The sequence below is a fragment of the Lactuca sativa genome, chromosome 6, assembly GCF_002870075.4.
Source record: "Lactuca sativa cultivar Salinas chromosome 6, Lsat_Salinas_v11, whole genome shotgun sequence".
Classification (NCBI taxonomy): domain Eukaryota; kingdom Viridiplantae; phylum Streptophyta; class Magnoliopsida; order Asterales; family Asteraceae; genus Lactuca; species Lactuca sativa.
In genome coordinates, this window is record NC_056628.2 from 77,120,476 (window position 1) to 77,138,790 (window position 18,315).

The 18,315-nt window shown below is 33.9% G+C and overlaps 3 protein-coding genes across 3 annotated transcripts; 1 reads left to right on the forward strand and 2 right to left on the reverse strand.

Moving 5' to 3' along the window:
* Window positions 1–3,738: 3,738 nt before the first annotated feature.
* On the forward strand, window positions 3,739–5,493 carry LOC111890219 (feruloyl CoA ortho-hydroxylase F6H1-3). The gene is made up of 2 exons (XM_023886375.3): window positions 3,739–4,318; window positions 4,703–5,493. Exons 1-2 carry the CDS (start codon window positions 3,804–3,806, stop codon window positions 5,274–5,276), a joined length of 1,089 nt encoding a protein of 362 aa, XP_023742143.1. The 5' UTR covers window positions 3,739–3,803; the 3' UTR covers window positions 5,277–5,493.
* A 4,596-nt stretch (window positions 5,494–10,089) lies between these two features.
* LOC111890171 (probable CoA ligase CCL12) lies at window positions 10,090–14,606 on the reverse strand. Its single transcript, XM_023886328.3, has 13 exons — window positions 14,226–14,606; window positions 13,892–14,021; window positions 13,539–13,798; window positions 13,214–13,456; window positions 12,955–13,083; window positions 12,764–12,837; window positions 12,455–12,675; window positions 11,579–11,673; window positions 11,279–11,495; window positions 10,955–11,080; window positions 10,777–10,875; window positions 10,500–10,706; window positions 10,090–10,415 (listed from the first exon to the last, which is right to left on the reverse strand). The coding sequence occupies exons 1-13, from the start codon at window positions 14,510–14,512 to the stop codon at window positions 10,302–10,304; spliced, it is 2,202 nt and encodes a 733-aa protein (XP_023742096.1). The 5' UTR covers window positions 14,513–14,606; the 3' UTR covers window positions 10,090–10,301.
* Window positions 14,607–16,176: 1,570 nt separating this feature from the next.
* LOC111890238 (constitutive photomorphogenesis protein 10) lies at window positions 16,177–17,873 on the reverse strand. The gene is made up of 4 exons (XM_023886394.3): window positions 17,612–17,873; window positions 16,857–16,930; window positions 16,540–16,690; window positions 16,177–16,424 (listed from the first exon to the last, which is right to left on the reverse strand). Exons 1-4 carry the CDS (start codon window positions 17,793–17,795, stop codon window positions 16,327–16,329), a joined length of 507 nt encoding a protein of 168 aa, XP_023742162.1. The 5' UTR covers window positions 17,796–17,873; the 3' UTR covers window positions 16,177–16,326.
* Between the last annotated feature and the right edge of the window lie 442 nt (window positions 17,874–18,315).

Here is an 18,315-nt window from a genome sequence, read left to right on the forward strand (position 1 = left end):
TTTGCTTTGTCGATTCTATAATTGTTCTCATGTATTTTATCAAATGTGATTATACGTATAATCGTATGTGATTAAGTAAATGTGCACAACTATTGAATCGAGAAGGGGAAAATGAATATTGTCCACCTCAAATCATATGTGATTATATACATATATATATATAATCGCATGTGATTAATTACACAAAACCAATTATTCAGTCAAAACCGCAAAAATAAATATTGTCTACATAAATCATATCTGATTAAATACATATAATCACATGTGATTATATGTATCTAATCATATATGATTTATGTGGATGAGATTCATTGTCACATTTTCGATTCAATAATTGTTCTTTGTCCACTGTAATCATATGTGATTAAATACATATAATCATATGTGATTATAGGTATCTAGTCACATATTATTTATATGGACAAAAAATAATGATGTCTATATAAATCATATATGATTTGATACACATAATCACATATGATTATATACACAAGAACAACTATTGATTCGAGAACACAAAGATAAATATTGTCCACATAAAGTATATGTGATTAAATGCATATAATCACATTTGATTATATATATCTTATGATTTATGTGACATAATTCATTTTTTCTTTGTCGATTCAATAGTTTTTCTCATGTATTTTATCAAACGTGATTATATGTATAATCGTATGTGATTAAGTACATGCGCACAACTATTGAATTAATAAGGAAAAAATAAATCTTGTCCACCTCAAATCATATCTGATTATACACATATAATCACATGTGATTTGTATCCAATCATATATGATTTATGTGGATGAGATTTATTGTCACCTTCTCGATTTAATAATTGTTCTTTGTCCACTGTAATCATATGTGATTTGATACATATAATCACATATGATTATATACACAAGATTAACTATTGAAACGAGAACATAAAGATAAATGTTGTCCACAATTTCACGTTTTTTATTAAATAGTTTTTCTTTTTCCATATTATTCATATGTGATTAATACATAAAATCACATATGATTAAATACATAAGAAAGAATATTGAATCATGAATATTATCAATATAAATCATATGCGATTTGATACATATAATCACCTATGATTTAGTACAAGAGTACAACTATTGAATTGAGCAATAAATAATGAATCTTGTCCACCTAAATCATATGTGATTAAATACATATAATCACATATGATTAAATATATTAGAACAATTATTGAATCGACACAAGAATAAATATTTTCCGTACGAATCATATGTGATTAAATAAATATAATCACATGTGATTAAATACACAAGAACAACTATTGAATCAACAAGTGAAAACATATATTGTCCATGTAAATCATATGTGGTTAAATACATATAATCACATGTGATTTAATACACGATGCCAATTATAAAATTGAAAAAATGAAAATAAATACAGCCTACGTAAATAATATTTTATAAAATACATATAATCACTTGTAATTATATGTATCTAATCACATATGATTTACGTGGATATATTCATTTTTGCATTCTCAATTCACTAATTTTTTCACGTGTATTTAATCACATGTGACTATATGTATTTAATAACATATAAATCATATATGATTCGATATATATAATCATATGTGACTCGATACATATAATCACATGTGATTATATACACAAGAAAAACTAATGAATCAAAAACATAATAACAAATCTTTGTAGGTGGAGGTGGGGGTGGTGGTGGCGGCGGGTGGTGGAGGCGCGGTGGTGGTGATGGATGGTGGTGGTGTGTGGTAATGGGTGGTGGTGGGTGGGTGGGTGGTTGCAAGTGGTGGTGATAGTGATGGGTGGTAGTTTTGGTGGGTTGTGGGTGGTGGTAGCGGGTGGTGCTGGGTGTGTGGTGATGATGGTGGGTGGTGGGTAGTGATGAGTGATGGGTGGTGGTGGGTTGTGATGAGTGGTGGTGGTGGGTGGTGGGTAGTGATAGGTGGTGGGTAATTATGAGTGGTAGGTAGTGGTTGTTGGTAGTGGTGGCGGGTGGTTGTGATGGGTGGTGGAGGTAGGTGGTTGTAGTGGTGGCGGGTGGTGGTGGTGGGTGGTGGTTGGTGGTGGTGGTGAGTGATAGGTGGTGGTTGTTGGTAGTGATGGGTGGTGGTGGTAAGTGGTGGTAATTGGTGGTAGGTAGTGGTTGTGGGTGGTGGTGGTAGGCGGTGGTGATGGGTGGTGGTGGTAGGTGGTGGTTGGATGGTGATAGTAGTGGGTGGTGATGGTGGTAGCGGGTGGTGGTTGTGGTTGTGATGGTGGTGGGTAGTGATGGGAGGTGGGTGGTGTTGGTGGTTAGTGGTGGGTAGTATGGGTGGTGGTTGGTAGTGATGAATGGTGGTGGCAGGTGGTGGTTGGTGATGGTGGGTGATGGTTATGGTGGGTGGGTGGTGGTAGGTGGTGGGTATTGGTTGGTGGTGGTGGGTAGTGGTTGTTTGTAGTGGTGGCGAGCGGTGGTGATGGGTGGTGGGGGTGGGTGGTGGCGGCGAGTGGTGGTTGGGTGGTGGGTGGTGGTGGCGGGTGGTGGTGGCGGGTGGTGGTAGTGATGGTGGGTAGTGATGGGTGGTGGGTGATGGTGGTTAGTAATAGGTGGTGGTGGTGGGTATTGATGAGTGGTGGAGGTGGGTGGTGGTGGCAGGTGGCGGTGGTTGGGTAATGATAGTGGTGGGTAGTGATGGTGGTGGCGGGTGGTGGTGGTGGTGATGATGGTGGTGGTGGGTGGTGATGGGTGGTGGTTGTTGGTGGTGGTGGTGGCGGATGGTGTTGGTTGGGTTATGCGTAGTGTTAGTTAGTGAGTTTTTTAATTGTTTGTAACTATTTTTTGATTTATATAAATATTATTTTATAATTTAATTAAAAAATTATGTGGTTCAAATTTGTTCTCAAATGTTCTCGATTATATATATATATATATATATATATATATATATATATATATATATATATATATATATATATATATATATATATATATATATATATATATATATATATATATATATAGGGAAAAGTGAATATACCCTTAAGGATATATAAGCTTAGGTACCCAAACACACCATAATACGTCGTTGTGTTTGATATATTCATTATAATATTCTTAAACTTCAACCCCTAACTTGATTTAATTTCAAGATTTTAGAAATTTCACTATTATATTTCTCTTATGTCACATCTTTTTGTCGAACACCTATTAGGTTATATTTATTGTAGTTGAAAATGAAAATTAAGTAAGAGGAAAATAAATGTGTAATTTATAAAAATCATGGAAGTAAATCAATTTAGAAGTTAAATTATAAGAACATTGGACAATTATAATGTATTATATGATGCAAAACGACGTAGTATTGTGAGTTTGGGTATCTAAGCTTATATACCCTTAACGGTATATTCACTTTTCTCATTTATATATATATATATATATATATATATATATATATATATATATATATATATATATATATATATATATATATATATATATATATATATATATATATATATATATATATATATATATCAAAGACACACGTAATTAAATTCCTCTTGTATTTTTATAGGGCGTGAAATTGTTTCTTTCGGAAACCAACCGCAATGTGCTTGGCCATGCATATATATATATATATGCAACTCTTACTCTTAAAGCATGAACAATGCAACTTTACCACTTTAACACTTCTTCCGTTATCCTACCTATATATATCAAACAAACTCAATGAAGGTAACACATCGTATAATTAGCCCTCTCATATATAACACAAAACAATTCGAACCATGGCTCCATCAATGTCACTAGTCCACTCAGCAAACACACTCAACATCCTCGATTTCGTGGTCAACAAAGGCCATGGAGTCAAAGGTTTATCAGAACTAGGACTCAAAACCCTACCTCCCCAATACATTCAACCCCCACAAGAACGGTTTGATCATACGAGCAATGAGGAAGAAAATAAAGACTCCATCCCGGTTATTGATATGTCAAACTGGGATGACCCGAATGTAGCTAAAGCGGTATGTGATGCTGCATGCAAATGGGGGTTCTTTCAGATTGTAAACCATGGAGTCCCTATTCATGTTCTTGAAGATGTCAAAGATGCAACTCATAAGTTTTATGCGTTGTCAGCAGAAGAAAAGAATAAGTATTCTAAAGAAAGATCGGTTTCAAATCATGTTCGTTTTGGTACGAGTTTTACTCCTGAAGCGGAGGAGGCTCTTGAGTGGAAGGATTATCTCAGCCTGTTTTTTGTCTCCGATGATGAGGCTGCTTCACTTTGGCCTCCTGTGTGCAGGTAAACAATGTGTTGTAGTTGTTCTCGAGAAGAATTGCATATGGACCGGGTCATAAATTGACCCGTTTTTCGGTGGAAAAAAAACAGTCATTTATGACAATACGTTCGTCTAGTCTTGTCTTTCTATTTCATTTTCTTCGTCAACAGTCTTTCATTTCATCCACCAACTCTAAAAATCTAAAAAACTAAGTATTATTTTTTTTTTTTAATTCCAACCATACAATAAAAAAATATTTGATTTTTCATTCCTATCAACCATTAAAAAACCACCATCTATGTGGGATAGCTTCACATTGAAAGACCAAAATACATGACAACTAAAAACATAATCGATATGTCACACACATGCATTAGAAAACTTTAAATTTTTGTCTCTTATAATAGGAATCAAGCATTGGAATACATGAAGAGTTCCGAATTCATGGTCAAGAAGCTACTTGAGATACTAATGAAAGGACTAAACGTAAAAGAGATCGATGAATCCAAAGAAGCGATTTTAATGGGTTCAAAGCGAATTAACCTCAACTACTACCCAACATGCCCTACCCCGGAGCTCACAATCGGTGTGGGTCGTCATTCAGACGTATCCACATTGACTGTACTCCTTCAAGACGATATCGGAGGGCTTTACGTACGAAACACCGAGACTTCAAAATGGGTTCATGTCCCTCCCGTTTCTGGATCTTTGGTGATCAATGTTGGAGATGCACTTCAAATCATGAGCAACGGGAAGTATAAAAGCGTTGAGCATCGTGTCATTGCTAATGGAACCAATAACAGGATTTCAGTCCCGATATTTGTGAACCCAAAGCCTAGTGATGTGATCGGACCATTGCCTGAAGTGGTTGGGAATGGAGAGAAAGTGCTTTATAAGCATGTTTTGTACTCGGATTATGTCAAGCATTTCTTCAGAAAAGCACACGATGGGAAGGCCACGGTTGAGTTCGCAATGATATAAGGTTAACGAAGTGTTTTTGTGTAAAATAAAAGCTTTTAATTTGCGGAGAAGAAAGAATAAAAGAGCTTCATAAGCAATGTATGAAGAATTAAGCTTGTATAAGCCCTTGACGTATGGTAGATGTTATTCTAGGTGTTGTCTTTTGCCTTTTGAGTTTATCTTTTATTTTTATACTAAATTACATATATCATCATTTTGCTTAGTGAACAGTTGTGGATGGAAGCCAATTGTTTAATTGTACTTTTGCATTGGTCATACATAAATCAGTGTCTTTGGTTTGCTGGTCTTTAGAGTAATCCTCAACCTAAAATGTATAAAAATAATGATTTTGCGCTTGTCTTCTTAATAAGGCTAAATTCACACGCAATTTAACCACGTCATAAATAAAAAAAATAAAAAATAAAAATAATAAAAAAAAAAAAAGTCAAAATAAAGAGATAATTCCCATGCTGCTAGATCCGATCCGAATCCAAAGAAAAGAAAAATGCATAGCAAGCATCAAGACGTAAAAGAATATTCTCGCATGGTCTAATAGATCATTGAACAGATGTCCAGATCCCGCTCTTGAATTTCACAACAAATCTGAAACGGGAGATCGACGATGATCAAGACAACAATGAATGCATTTAACATAATCTTGATTTGATACTTATCCATCAATAAACAAAAATTTGATTTTGATTTATTTGAAACAATTGGGTTTGGAATTAGTTTTATTTAATTTCAGATTTAATATATGATCCGGTCAAATTGTGTTTGAATTTTGGGTTTGTTGAAGAGGATAATGAGGGATTAAAGAAAATTGAAAAAGACAATGGTAAAATGGTTTTTTTTTTTTTTTTTTTTTTTTTTTTTTTTTTTTTTTTTTTATAACCGTTGAACCATTACTTTTAGACAAAATTACAAGAATGGTTGGTATGTCGAAAATTGTTACTTTGGGCCAAACATGTTTGGACTAGCACCAATGGTCCAAACGTTTTCATTTTGTTGCGAGTTTGGTCCAATTTGTTTTAATTTTTTCTAAAATGATGATTTTGCCTTTGTATTTACTTTTTTTAATTTTTTTATTATAGAAATAAAAAAGAAAAGAAAAAAGAATTACCCTCTCTCTCACTCACTCACTCACTCACACACACACACACACACACACACACACACACACACACACACACACTCTCTCTATTGTTTCTTGATTACCACCGGCCAAAGAAGAAGACATCGACGACTGTTGCCGACCTAAGCTGCCCCTCCGTCTCCTTCTGGTCAGGTAGCACCACCCAAACACCCGCTTCGATCGTTGCTGCCCTCCCTTTGAACCACGACAGCCGGCAACGAGAGAAAGGAGATTGAGATCCGAAGTAAGGGATGGCTAGGGTTTTCAGATGGGCCGTCCTCTACCTCCTTTGTTCCGACGACGACTTCAACTCTGCAAATCATACATGGAAGAACCCGATAACAAACCCGACTCAGTCTGGTCCTCTTTCTAAGTCAGTTCTTAACCGGTCTCCCCCTTTCTCAGATCTACATACACTCCAGATATGACTCGACCAAGGAGATGAAGGTGAAGGCGAAGAATCCCTTTCTCTTTACGGAGGTTTGCTGATGGTGACGGCGACTTCCTCACCCTAGATTTTCAGCTTTGTTGTGGCGTTTGTGTGTGTGTGTGTTTAATATCGTTGGTCTATTTCGAGTTTGTGGGTGTGTCAAATCGACCCCAGATGTCTCAGGTTTGTAGCAATGCCAGATCTGGAATCTATGGATCTGTCGTCCCCCCTAGCTTTTTAGATTTGTTGTGGTGATGGTTTTTGCCAAAATATCGATGTTGGTGGTGGTGTTGAACTAGTGGCGATGGTTGACGATGGTTGTCGGAAAATCTGGCTGGTGTTGGTGGTTACCGAAAAATACGACTGCTGTTGGTGGTTGCCAAAAAATCCCCTGCTCTTTGAACTCATGTGATGGAGGTGGTAGAAGGGGAAGAGGTTAGAGAGAGAGAGAGAGAGAGAGAGAGAGAGAGAGAGAGAGAGAGAGAGAGAGAGAGAGAGAGAGAGAGAGAGAGAGAGAGCATTTTTTTTTGTTCTTTTCTTTTTTGATATTTATAACAAAAAAAAATTGAAAAAACAAAATATAGAGGGCAAAATTGTCAATTAAAACCAAAATGGACCAAACTCGCAGCAAAATGAAACTTTTTGAACCATTAGTGCTAGTCAAAACATGTTTGGCCAAAGTAGCAATTTTCAACATACCACAAAGACCATTTTTGCAATTTTATCTTACTTTTAATTAGTGCTAATGAACTAACTGTAATGTAACGTTTATAATAGTTGGACGAAAAGTACATTTAAATTTATTTTATTATATTTAGTTCCTTTAGTTAAACAATCACGAAAAAATGATAGTGTGTGTTAATCTACACTCTACACTCGTGACCATTGTTTATGTTAGTTTAAATTTTAATGTACATTGGTTCTTTAACGTTTGTTTATATTTATTTAAACAAGAAAAACAACATAACTTTTTTTTTTAAATTTTAATATTGTTCTATGCAATAATTATTACTTATTTAATTTATTAAAATCTTATTGTGGTATGGTGTATATTGTATGTTTGACTTCTTTTTTTCACTTGGTAAGTGCTTATGATATTTTTTGTTACAATTTTCATCCATATATTACTTTTATCTATTTATTTCCCAATATATGTAATGTTTATAATTTTAAAAAATAAGATGACCCACCCCACACACCCCCACTCCTCCACGACCTCTGAAATTCTCTTCCTTCCTTCGATTCAAGCCGCCCAACCGCCCTTGATTAAGCTCCGACCACCATCTTTGATGTCATTCTTCAAAAATTGATGGGATACAAATTTAAATTGACGGTTTCTAAGATCCAAATTTATAGTATACAAAATCTAAAAGTGATGGTTTCTAAAATCCAAATTAATCGTAAAAATGAATTGGATTGCACAAATATCTATTTTCTTACATCAAATTCAAAAGCATAAACATCCAACCTAGCTTCAAAAAATAATAAAACCCCAACATACATTAGATCAAACCCATAAGCAAAATCTTCCCAAAATCTGGATTTATGGTTGTTCCAACAAGTGAGATATTTCAAGAAAGGGAAAATGACTCTTGACGGTAATTAACTTTTGCGTTTGTACTCATTTGGTCCCTTTTTTGTATTCAATATACCATCGAACTTGATGTTTGTGTTCACCATAACCCTTTTGACCGGCTTTTGACCTATGATAGTCAGTCAAAGGGTTATGGTGAACACAAACAACAAGTTCGACGGTATATTGAGTACAAAAAAAAAAAGGAAAGGGACCAAATGAGAATAAACTCAACAGTTGGTTACCTTCCTGAGTCATTTTCCCTTTACTCATTTACAGCAAATCCCACATCATCTCCTACTGATATTAATGATTTTATGATATTCATTCTTGCTTCTCTTCAAAACATAACCCACGAAATAAGACTATTCATACATGTACAACTTTGTAATGCACTTGAATATTTATTAGGGGAATCTTGACTAAACAGACGCATTTCATGACTACATTTACATTTCCAATCGAATGATTTATCGTATCATGGATTCTAGACAAGTCTACAAACGAGTGGAATCACAAGTGTTGTGATTGTTGAGTTTACTTAGCTTTAAGATCGAATTCATGGGATGAAATACAACATCAATATGTATAATATCATGCTGCTTTTGCAGACATCACCATATATACCTTGAGGTAAACATTTATGTTGATAAATATACCTCTCATACACAATCATATCCTTTTGGAGAGAGGTGTTGACAGCTAACTACAGTAAGCATAACATATACCATGTTTTAACAAAGTTACCCCTCTGAAACGCTCTTTATATACGTTATAGCCAAAGAAGGTTGCAGTCTTTGATAATTTTGCAACTTTAATTTCATTTAACTTTTCGGGGAAAATGACTTAGGAGGGTAACCAACTATTGAGTTTGTTCTCATTTGGTCCCTTTCCTTTTTTTTGTACTCAATATACCATCGAACTTGTTGTTTATTTTCACCATAACCCTTTGACCGGCTATCACAGGTCAAAAGCCGATCAAAAGGGTTATGATGAACACAAACAACAAGTTCAATGGTATATTAAATACAAAAAAAGGAAATGCACCAAATGAGTACAAACGCAAAAGTTAATTACCTTCAAGGGTTATTTTCCCTTCAAGAGTTATTTTCCCTTCAAGAAATTTGGTCCAAGTTCATGAAGAAAAGCACTAATAGTCCGGTAGAGACTTTGAGAGAAGGAATGATTTCGATAGTAAGATTAATCTTTATAACATTGTTTTGTAATAGGTTAATAATAAACAAATAATAAGTGCATTAAAAAAGAATTAGATAAAGGTAATATAACTATATTATGTTTGATAGGATAAAAAAAAAATGTAACAAGAAATGCCTTAATAGACGGTCCGAGTGAAAAAAAAAATTAACAAAATGCCCAATTGACCCTAAACCACTAAGAGGATTTGAGTAATTTACTCTTATTACTTGCTTTCTTTGTTTTTTTTTATAGCAAACCGGTGATAGTTATACATGTTGTCTTCATTAGGTTTCAGGAACGGTGACGTGTGATTCTTTTTTTTTTTTACATGTATTCATTTAAATACAGCTCTTCACGACTTTTTTTGTTCATTTGTATTCTTTTATGTCCATGTTATATGTATGTTTATGCTCATGCGTTTATGTTCATTCACATTCGTTTAGCATCTTAATAAACATAAACAAACGTGAACAAAATAACTTTCTAATGAATGAACACGGACAAGAAAATTTGTTTGTTCCTTTATTCAGTTAAACTACAAGGAACGAACAAGAACAATCTCTTATTCGTATTCATACTGTTCGTTTATAACACTACACTTATTTAAGAATCGTCAATGCAAAAGTACAAACTTATTGAACTGAATCCATAACTTTTCACTAAGCACAAGGACCATTATTGTAATTCTGGATTTCACATTTCACAACATGATTATATTCTACTCCGAGTGCGAAGCTCCTCCTTCAACTGATCCCTTAAAACTCTCCTTAGTAACTTATTAGATGCAGTCCGAGGAAACTCCGGAACAATCTTAACAAAACTCACCTGTTCATTAATTAAAAAAAATCATAAACACATAGTTAACTCTTTTGATAACCTTAAGAAAAACAAGAGTGGATTAGAGGAAACCTTAAACAAGGGATTAAGGTTTCTTTGGATAGCCTTTGAGAATATCATCTTTAGATTCTCGGGTTCAGCAGTGAACCCTTTTTTTAGTACCACAAATACAGCCAAAAGTTCTGGACCTCCAATTGCGGGTGAAGCACTGACTGCAGCCGTTTCCATGATGCTGACATCAGCATTGTCACAAACACGCTCGATTTCAATTGAACTTGTCTGCATACACAAAACCCATATTCATTTTCTTTTAATATAAAAAATAAAAATTTATTATGAACTACAATACCTTTATGCCACCAAGATTCATGGTATCATCAGCCCTCCCTTGTACAACAAAATAACCTCCAATTGTTCTCTTGATTATGTCTCCATGTCTCCTCAGTTTCTATATAAAACAAAAAATCACATTATGTTATAACTTTTTATAATTTTTTTTTTTTTTTTAATTTATAAAGTTGTGATACCATTCCATTGTAAATTGGCATTCCTTTGAAGTAAATCTCTTCATTATCTGCATTAAGTAGTCTATCTGTTGCTCCCATATATAGAGAAAACAACCCAACTTCACCAACACATGCTTCATCATCTGCCTGCCATATACATATAACACCACAATCAATTAAATAAAGAAAAAAAAAACATGATAAATAAAAAATATGTTGAATTGATAAATGATGTTGGTCCTTCCTTCTACTTTATACATAAAGGCCTTTTTTTTTTTGTATTTAAGTAAAAGAGAAACATGGGTTATATATATAAGTGTATTAAGTGAAAAAGAAAGATTTTACATAGGGAACTCCATGTTCATCAAGAATGAGAAAGCCAGTTGTCATTGAAGCAGAGCTAAAAGCTCCAAAAGCTTGTGGCTGAAGAAGATTGCCTTGAATGTAAGAAGAAGCAAGCTCAGTGCCTCCACAACATTCAATGATAGGTTTGTAATAAGCCCTTGAAGAAAGCCAAAGATCATCGTCAACATTCGAGGCTTCACCTGTAGATGCAAATAACCTGTTTGGATATTATGTTGCAAAAACATCGTTAATGATAATTTTTTTATTTAATTTTAAATGAGGATTAGTTAATTAAATTACTTGATCTTTGTCCAATCTAAACCTTCCATACATCTTGTACTTTTCCATGTCTTCACTATGCTTGGAACTGTGCCCAAAGTTGTCACTCCTGCATCCTGAAAGATTTTTTAAACCATGTTAAGTAATATATTGAAAATTTCAAAAGATTTTATGTTTTTTTTTTCAATCTTTTTGTAAAAGGTTATTCTTCCAGCAACCCCACCCCAAACTTCACAGTTTTCAATTTTATTTTGTTAGCTTGTTTTTATATTTAAAAGGAAGGGATAATCTCAAAAAAGACATTGTATTTTGTGTTTTTTCCGTATTAAACCTCAAAATTATTTTTTGCCTGAAAAAAACCTTGTATTTTTTCATTTTTTCCGGTCTGGACCTTTTAGTCATTTTTCCCATAAAAATTTGTAAAATGTGAGGGTTTTTTCGAGAAAAAACGAAAAAAGTAGAGGGTTTGTTTGGAAGCATTTAGTAGGCTGAGGGTTTTTTTAGGAAAAAATACAAAGTTGAGGGATTTTTGGAAAATAAAGAAAAAATACAAGGTCTTTTTCAAGCAAAAAATAAATTTGAGGTTTAATACGGAAAAAACACAAAATACAAGGTCTTTTTTGAGATTAACCCTAAAAGGAATAGTTTAATTTCTTCTATACTTTAAATAATCTTTTATTGTCTTAAATACAATAAAAAAATTTATTATAGATAATGATTTCCAATCAAATGTTGGGTTGTGTTGCTAATAGCCACAAAAAACTCAATTCATATTAAAATTGAAACTCTCACACTTGAATATTTCTGCAAGTATAGCATCCTAGAACCAACTATGCCACACCCTAGGGGCAATTTGGTCAATCTTTAAAACTTAGAAAGAAAGTTTGAAGAAGTAACCTGAATAAATTTTCCAAAACCATGGCCAAGTGGGGAGCCATGATAAAGAGCGAGTGTAGCGCCACATAGGAAAGATGAATAGAGTAAAATGGGCCCCATCACCCATCCCAAATTTGTGGGCCAACAAAAGACATCTCCAGGCTGAATGTTCATGTGGGCCCACGAATCACCAGCACATCGAATTGGAGCAATTTGAGTCCATGGTATAGCTTTTGGATCTCCTACAAAAGAAAACTTATAAGTTAATTAATAAAGAAAAAAAAAGTATACTTTTAGAGGCTTAAGAGATTGTAGATAATGTCTTTCAACCTGTTGTTCCTGAAGAGAAGAGTATATTTGTCATTGTGTCTATTGACTGATAGACTGGAGGGCAATAATCTGGGCTGAAATTTAATAAATTGAAAATCATTAAATCCATATTTTCCGTTTTTCTTCACATAAAATGTTACTTGCATATATACAAAGCAATGGTGTAGAAACAAGGTTATTGTAATTTGTACCTTGGAAGGTGTCTTGAAATTGAAAGAAAATCCTGCCATGAAATATCTTGTTTTCTTAGTTGAATGTCAAGATTCTCTCCAATTGCAGGAATCACAATCACTCTACATTCAGTGGCTTCAACAACACGGCTGTAAAAAAGAAAGAAATCATGATAACAGTTGGTTTCAGAGTGGTATACTTTGTAGAAAAAGTCAAGGGTTTGACTTTTGAATCTCAATAGTTGCAGTGTGAATGTGTGATCCTATTTGTAGTTATTACCTGTACAAGGGAAATCTTCGACCACCTCTAACAATGTAATCCTGAGTAAAGATAGCCTTTGATTTAGACACGCGTAATCTTGTTGCAATTTCCTTTGATGCAAAGCTATCAGCTATGGATACAACCACAAATCCAGAGTAGATGATTGCCAAGTATAAAACAACTGCAGTTACTGTCATTGGCATGTCAATTGCAATCGGATCCCCAATTGAAAACAACCCCTTTAATGAATTTGCAACCAACCTATACAAAAAAATTAGTTACAGAGATACAAGATTCATAAAGAATTATAAAATTAATGGCGAATTGTATATGGAAATCATACATTACTTGGTGTCGCAGTTCGTTCAGTGTCATCTTGTTTACGTCAAAATTGTCAAATCGTTCATCCCTCCATATGATTGCAACCCTTTCGTTCTCGTCGTCTTGTTTGGTAGTTGATTTTAAGCAACACTCGGCGATGTTCAAAACTGAATTAGGAAACCATGAGCCGCTATGTTTTGATTTGTTGGAGGTATCCAATATACACTTTGGAGGTTGATGAAATCGTATTGAAAGTTTTTCCAAAACAATCGACCAGTATGCCTGAAACCAAAACATCACCAAGTTTATTGATTATTAGATATGTTAATTAAAAAGAGGCCTTGAGGAGATACGAATGTAAGAACAAGAACTTGCCTCGGGATGTTGAACGGAGAATTTCTGAAATTGTTTAAAGCTTGAGATAGGATCCTTGTAAGCTGCTCCTAGAAGCTTTGAGCCATGAGTTTCCATAAGTCGCCCCAAGTTCGTCCGTTTAGCATCAACACTAATTTACAAACAGAAACGCAAATTCATTACACTAATCGATTAATTTTGGAAGAATAAGAACAAAGTAATATAAGTTCAAATGATGATAGTTCAGTTGATCACTTCATAATTAGCTAAACACTAGTTATGATTCGGATTTTATAATTGTAGTATAAGAACACCAGAAGAAAATCCCTAAAACAGAAGCAACATTATAACTTACTCGGAAGGGAACCAATACAGAGGAGGGCCGTGGATGGAGGCATCGTAATCAGCATAAACGGCGTTGTAGATGAGACGATGCAGAGAATGTGGGAAAGATGGTTTGAGCAACCTTCGAGAAGTAATGTCGCGCCATAACTGAACTGGGCTGGAGCTAGTGGTGCGATCAATGGCTTCTTTGAGCTCGATTTGCAGCGATTTCGCATCATGTACTGATAATCCAGTGTTCAGCAGTTCTTGGAGCCCCAATTCGTGGATACGTTTAGCTTTATCCATCTGAATTTCCATTTTCTATGATGTCCAAACACGAAGAGCTTAAAATAAGGAAGTAGGGGTAGGTGATTCATGATGAGTAGCGTGTGTAGGTGAAAAACGAAGCAATTAATTAATGGCGCTCAGTACTTCTCATACATTCAATCATGTGATGGTTACTATTTTCACCGAACAATAACAAACAACATTTTTGGAACGCCATGTTCTATCGGGGTATTGCTTTTTTTAGAAAATTACAGATCTAATATAATATTTTAATGATTTTTTAACAAATAGCCAAAGAATTCTGTCTTTTCGAAAACAGTCATTGAAATCATCGTAGATAGGATAGCTAAGTTCACTTGTGATTTCGTACTGTTTGTTTAACTATGATTTCCTCTTCTTGCGATATAACTTTTTTTTTTCTATTTTTATAGATTTTTGACAAATCTTAAAAAATGATCCTGTGGTTTCCAAAAGAATCGATTTCAGTCATTAACTTTTTTAATCGTCAACATTGATCCATATGGTTTCAAAAATTTTAAAAATTTTAGTAGATGGTCCTTCCGTCAATTCTTTGTTGTTAAGTCTAAGGTGTTTGTTTTTCTGAAGCAAAAATTCATAAAGTTTGCGAACGTAACTCTCTGCAACAGAAGAAAATTGACCAAACGACTGTAGACTGTAATAAAAAGCGTGTTTGTTTTTTAACATCTGAATGCTGTAGATATTAAAAAGGTAAAATAATCTGATTTTATATAATGAAAATAGTTTTTTTATACCGAAAATTTAATAATGTATGAAATTTCAGCAAAAAATAAAGGTATTTTAACAAAAAAATAATGATATTTCAACAATAAATTATCATTATTCAATATAAAAAAACGAAAAAAAAAAAATCATTTACAAGAATAAATAAAAAAAAACGAAAAAAAAGGTGAAACAAGAATTCAACAAATTTTAACAACATAAAATCATTTACAAGAATAAATAAAAAAACGAAAAAAAAAAAAGATGAAACAAGAATTCAACAAATTTCAACAACATAAAATCAAAATCCATCAAGATTTCAAAAAAAAGAGGTTGGAAGAGGCAATACGAGTGCTGCTTCAAGCATAACACATGCACGTGCAGTGATTTTTTACTCCGAAGACTTCTAAAAAACAAACTGGTAGATGAAAATTGTTGTGTATGTGCTGCACCACACAGCAATAAGAGATTTGAAAATATTTTTTACAAAGAAACAAACAGCACCTAACTATTGCACTAATCTCTCCACACCACTAAGCATTAAACACTAATAGTATATGTATCACATGTACACACCTTAGGCAATTGAACCTAATCGTGTAATAATAGCACTCAACATCATAAGAAAGTAAAATACACAAGACCATAGCAAAATATGTAAGATCCATTAGAGCAGAAAAAAGGAACAACCAAAACCAAATCATAATACAAAAAAACTCGGATGATGAAATACAAAATACGAACCAAGGATAATGTTGGAATTCCAAATGTCGAAAACACACAAAATATTAGCACGTGATAAAATATCTTTGAAAAGTATTTATTAAAATCACGAACCAATTTAACATTTAAAATATGAATTAATCACTTTCTCACATCTCAAGATTCTTACAGTTATTTTCATATTGTTACTTCACACACATATATCCAAAAAGTGTCTAAACATTTGAAAATCTTCCAAATTTAAAAAGCATGCACTTCCTAAGCCATTTTACAATGTAATATACAAGAAAAGCCGATACTTATACATGAAATACATAATTCCTACATAATATATGAACTAAAAACACACATGACTATTTGGTTTCCTAAATGCTCAATTTTTACTTTGCAAATCGTTGAGTCCATTCTGCAGCTAAAGAATCATGTTTACTTTTGTCTACCAAGTACAAATGAGCAATTCCTGGAACTTGAGGTTTATCTGCAACAATTGAAAAACAAAATTATCAACTTTATCCAAATGTCTGATTTTAAAAGATGCTAAAAGATTGGGAATTTTAGGATTAAAACTATAACAAAAGGAATGAAATACATACAAGGGTTAGGGTTGGTGAAGATTGATCTCAAAGCAAGTAGCACCTTTGAAATTGTTAAAGCAGGACTCCAACTATTTTCTTCCAATATATCCAAGCTAACATTGCCTGTTGAATCTACGTTGCAATGATATATTCGTGTTTTGAAAACAACCTGCACCCTAATATAACAAATCAATAAAGTGCCAAAAAAAGATTAAAAAAGAATGATATTGGGATTTTTGATAGGTTATATGCAAGTAGATTGGCATTTATAACAGAATCTTTTGTATGAAAGTTCCTACGTCAAGAAAGTATATTCAGCATAGATATGGACATACCTTTGGAGGCTTAAAAGGATAATTAGCAGGAAATGTTATGTCAAGGAAGTATATTCCTCCATCATAAGGTGTTCCTACAAGAAATTAAACAAAAACATCAAATAAACAAAATCAAGATAAAGATCTGATACATAGTTAGTGTTGTGTAATCTTTTTATAGAAATGGTTTTAAATACTCAAAATATAAGCATCTATGAATTAACTAATTTGAATGTACTTATATAAATTTATAGGAGCAAATTTATAAACAAGTAAACACAAGTTACTGGAATGATTGTGCTAATTCTTTTCCTAGCGAAGGTCAATGAACATGTGAAGTTCTTCTCTTAGGCATTTGATCGAACACCTTTGATCTTTCCCTCATCACATGCTAAATCAGTTGCAGGTTTCTCTAAGGATTTAGACCATGACTGAACACAATTATAGGGTTCATAACTCCCTTATTACCGGGTTAAAATCAAATGAAGCAAAAGCTAATAAACATACGAATTTCTTCTCTAAAGCGTTTGATCGAACATCTTTTCCTAATTCCACACAAAATCGTTGGTAGGTTTCTTTAAGGCTTTAGAAATTAGGTAAACACCATTACAGAGTTCATAAATCCCTTATTCATAAGGATGCATCTACCGTAGAAGCTATTAACTGAGTTCAATCAAATCAATTGAACGCCCGAATCAAGAAATTAGAACAAAAAGGTAAGAGATTTAACAAAAACAGTCAAACACACAGTAAAAGTTGAGTTGAGGAGGGTTGACCTTGGGGACCGAAGAGAGTAGCGACCCAGTGATAGAGGTTATCGCCTTTGGGGCCAGCGGAACAATCGGCAGGTGGGTCCGTGTTGAGTTCTGCCATTTCCTTCTGTATTCTCTTCCCCGACGATGTTAAAGATGTCCGTGATGGCCATGATCGTCCACCAGTCAAGCTCCCACTGTTCATCATCCACCTCCCTTCTTTACCAACACAGATACCCAAGTATCAAACTTGTTTGACCGCGTCTTCTACAACTCCAATTTTATACATTTTAGTTCTAGTAAATTTTTGTCACACAAATGTTTGGTAGGAAAATTATGATAACTTTAATAAAGTTATAGCCCTGCCTAGGGGTGCAAACGAGTCGAGTCGAGCCTGAACCTGAGCCTGACCAGGCTCGGTTCGGGCTCGTTTAAGTTATGTGAGGCTCGAGCTCGAGCTCGGCTGGATTCGAGCTTTCTTCACTGAGTTCGGCTCGAGCTCGTAAAGAATTATACAAGTTTGGTTCGGGCTCGAGCTCGACTCGTTTGTTTTTTTATCTGACGTGCCTAAATAAGCTTAAGTCCGACTCGAGCTCGTTAAGAAGCTCGTTTATTAATACCTTAAATCCATAATTCTCCTAATATGTTTTTATTTTAATATATATAAATAATAATAATAAATTATATTATATAAAGCTCGTTTAGGCTCGTTTAGGCTGATTAGGACA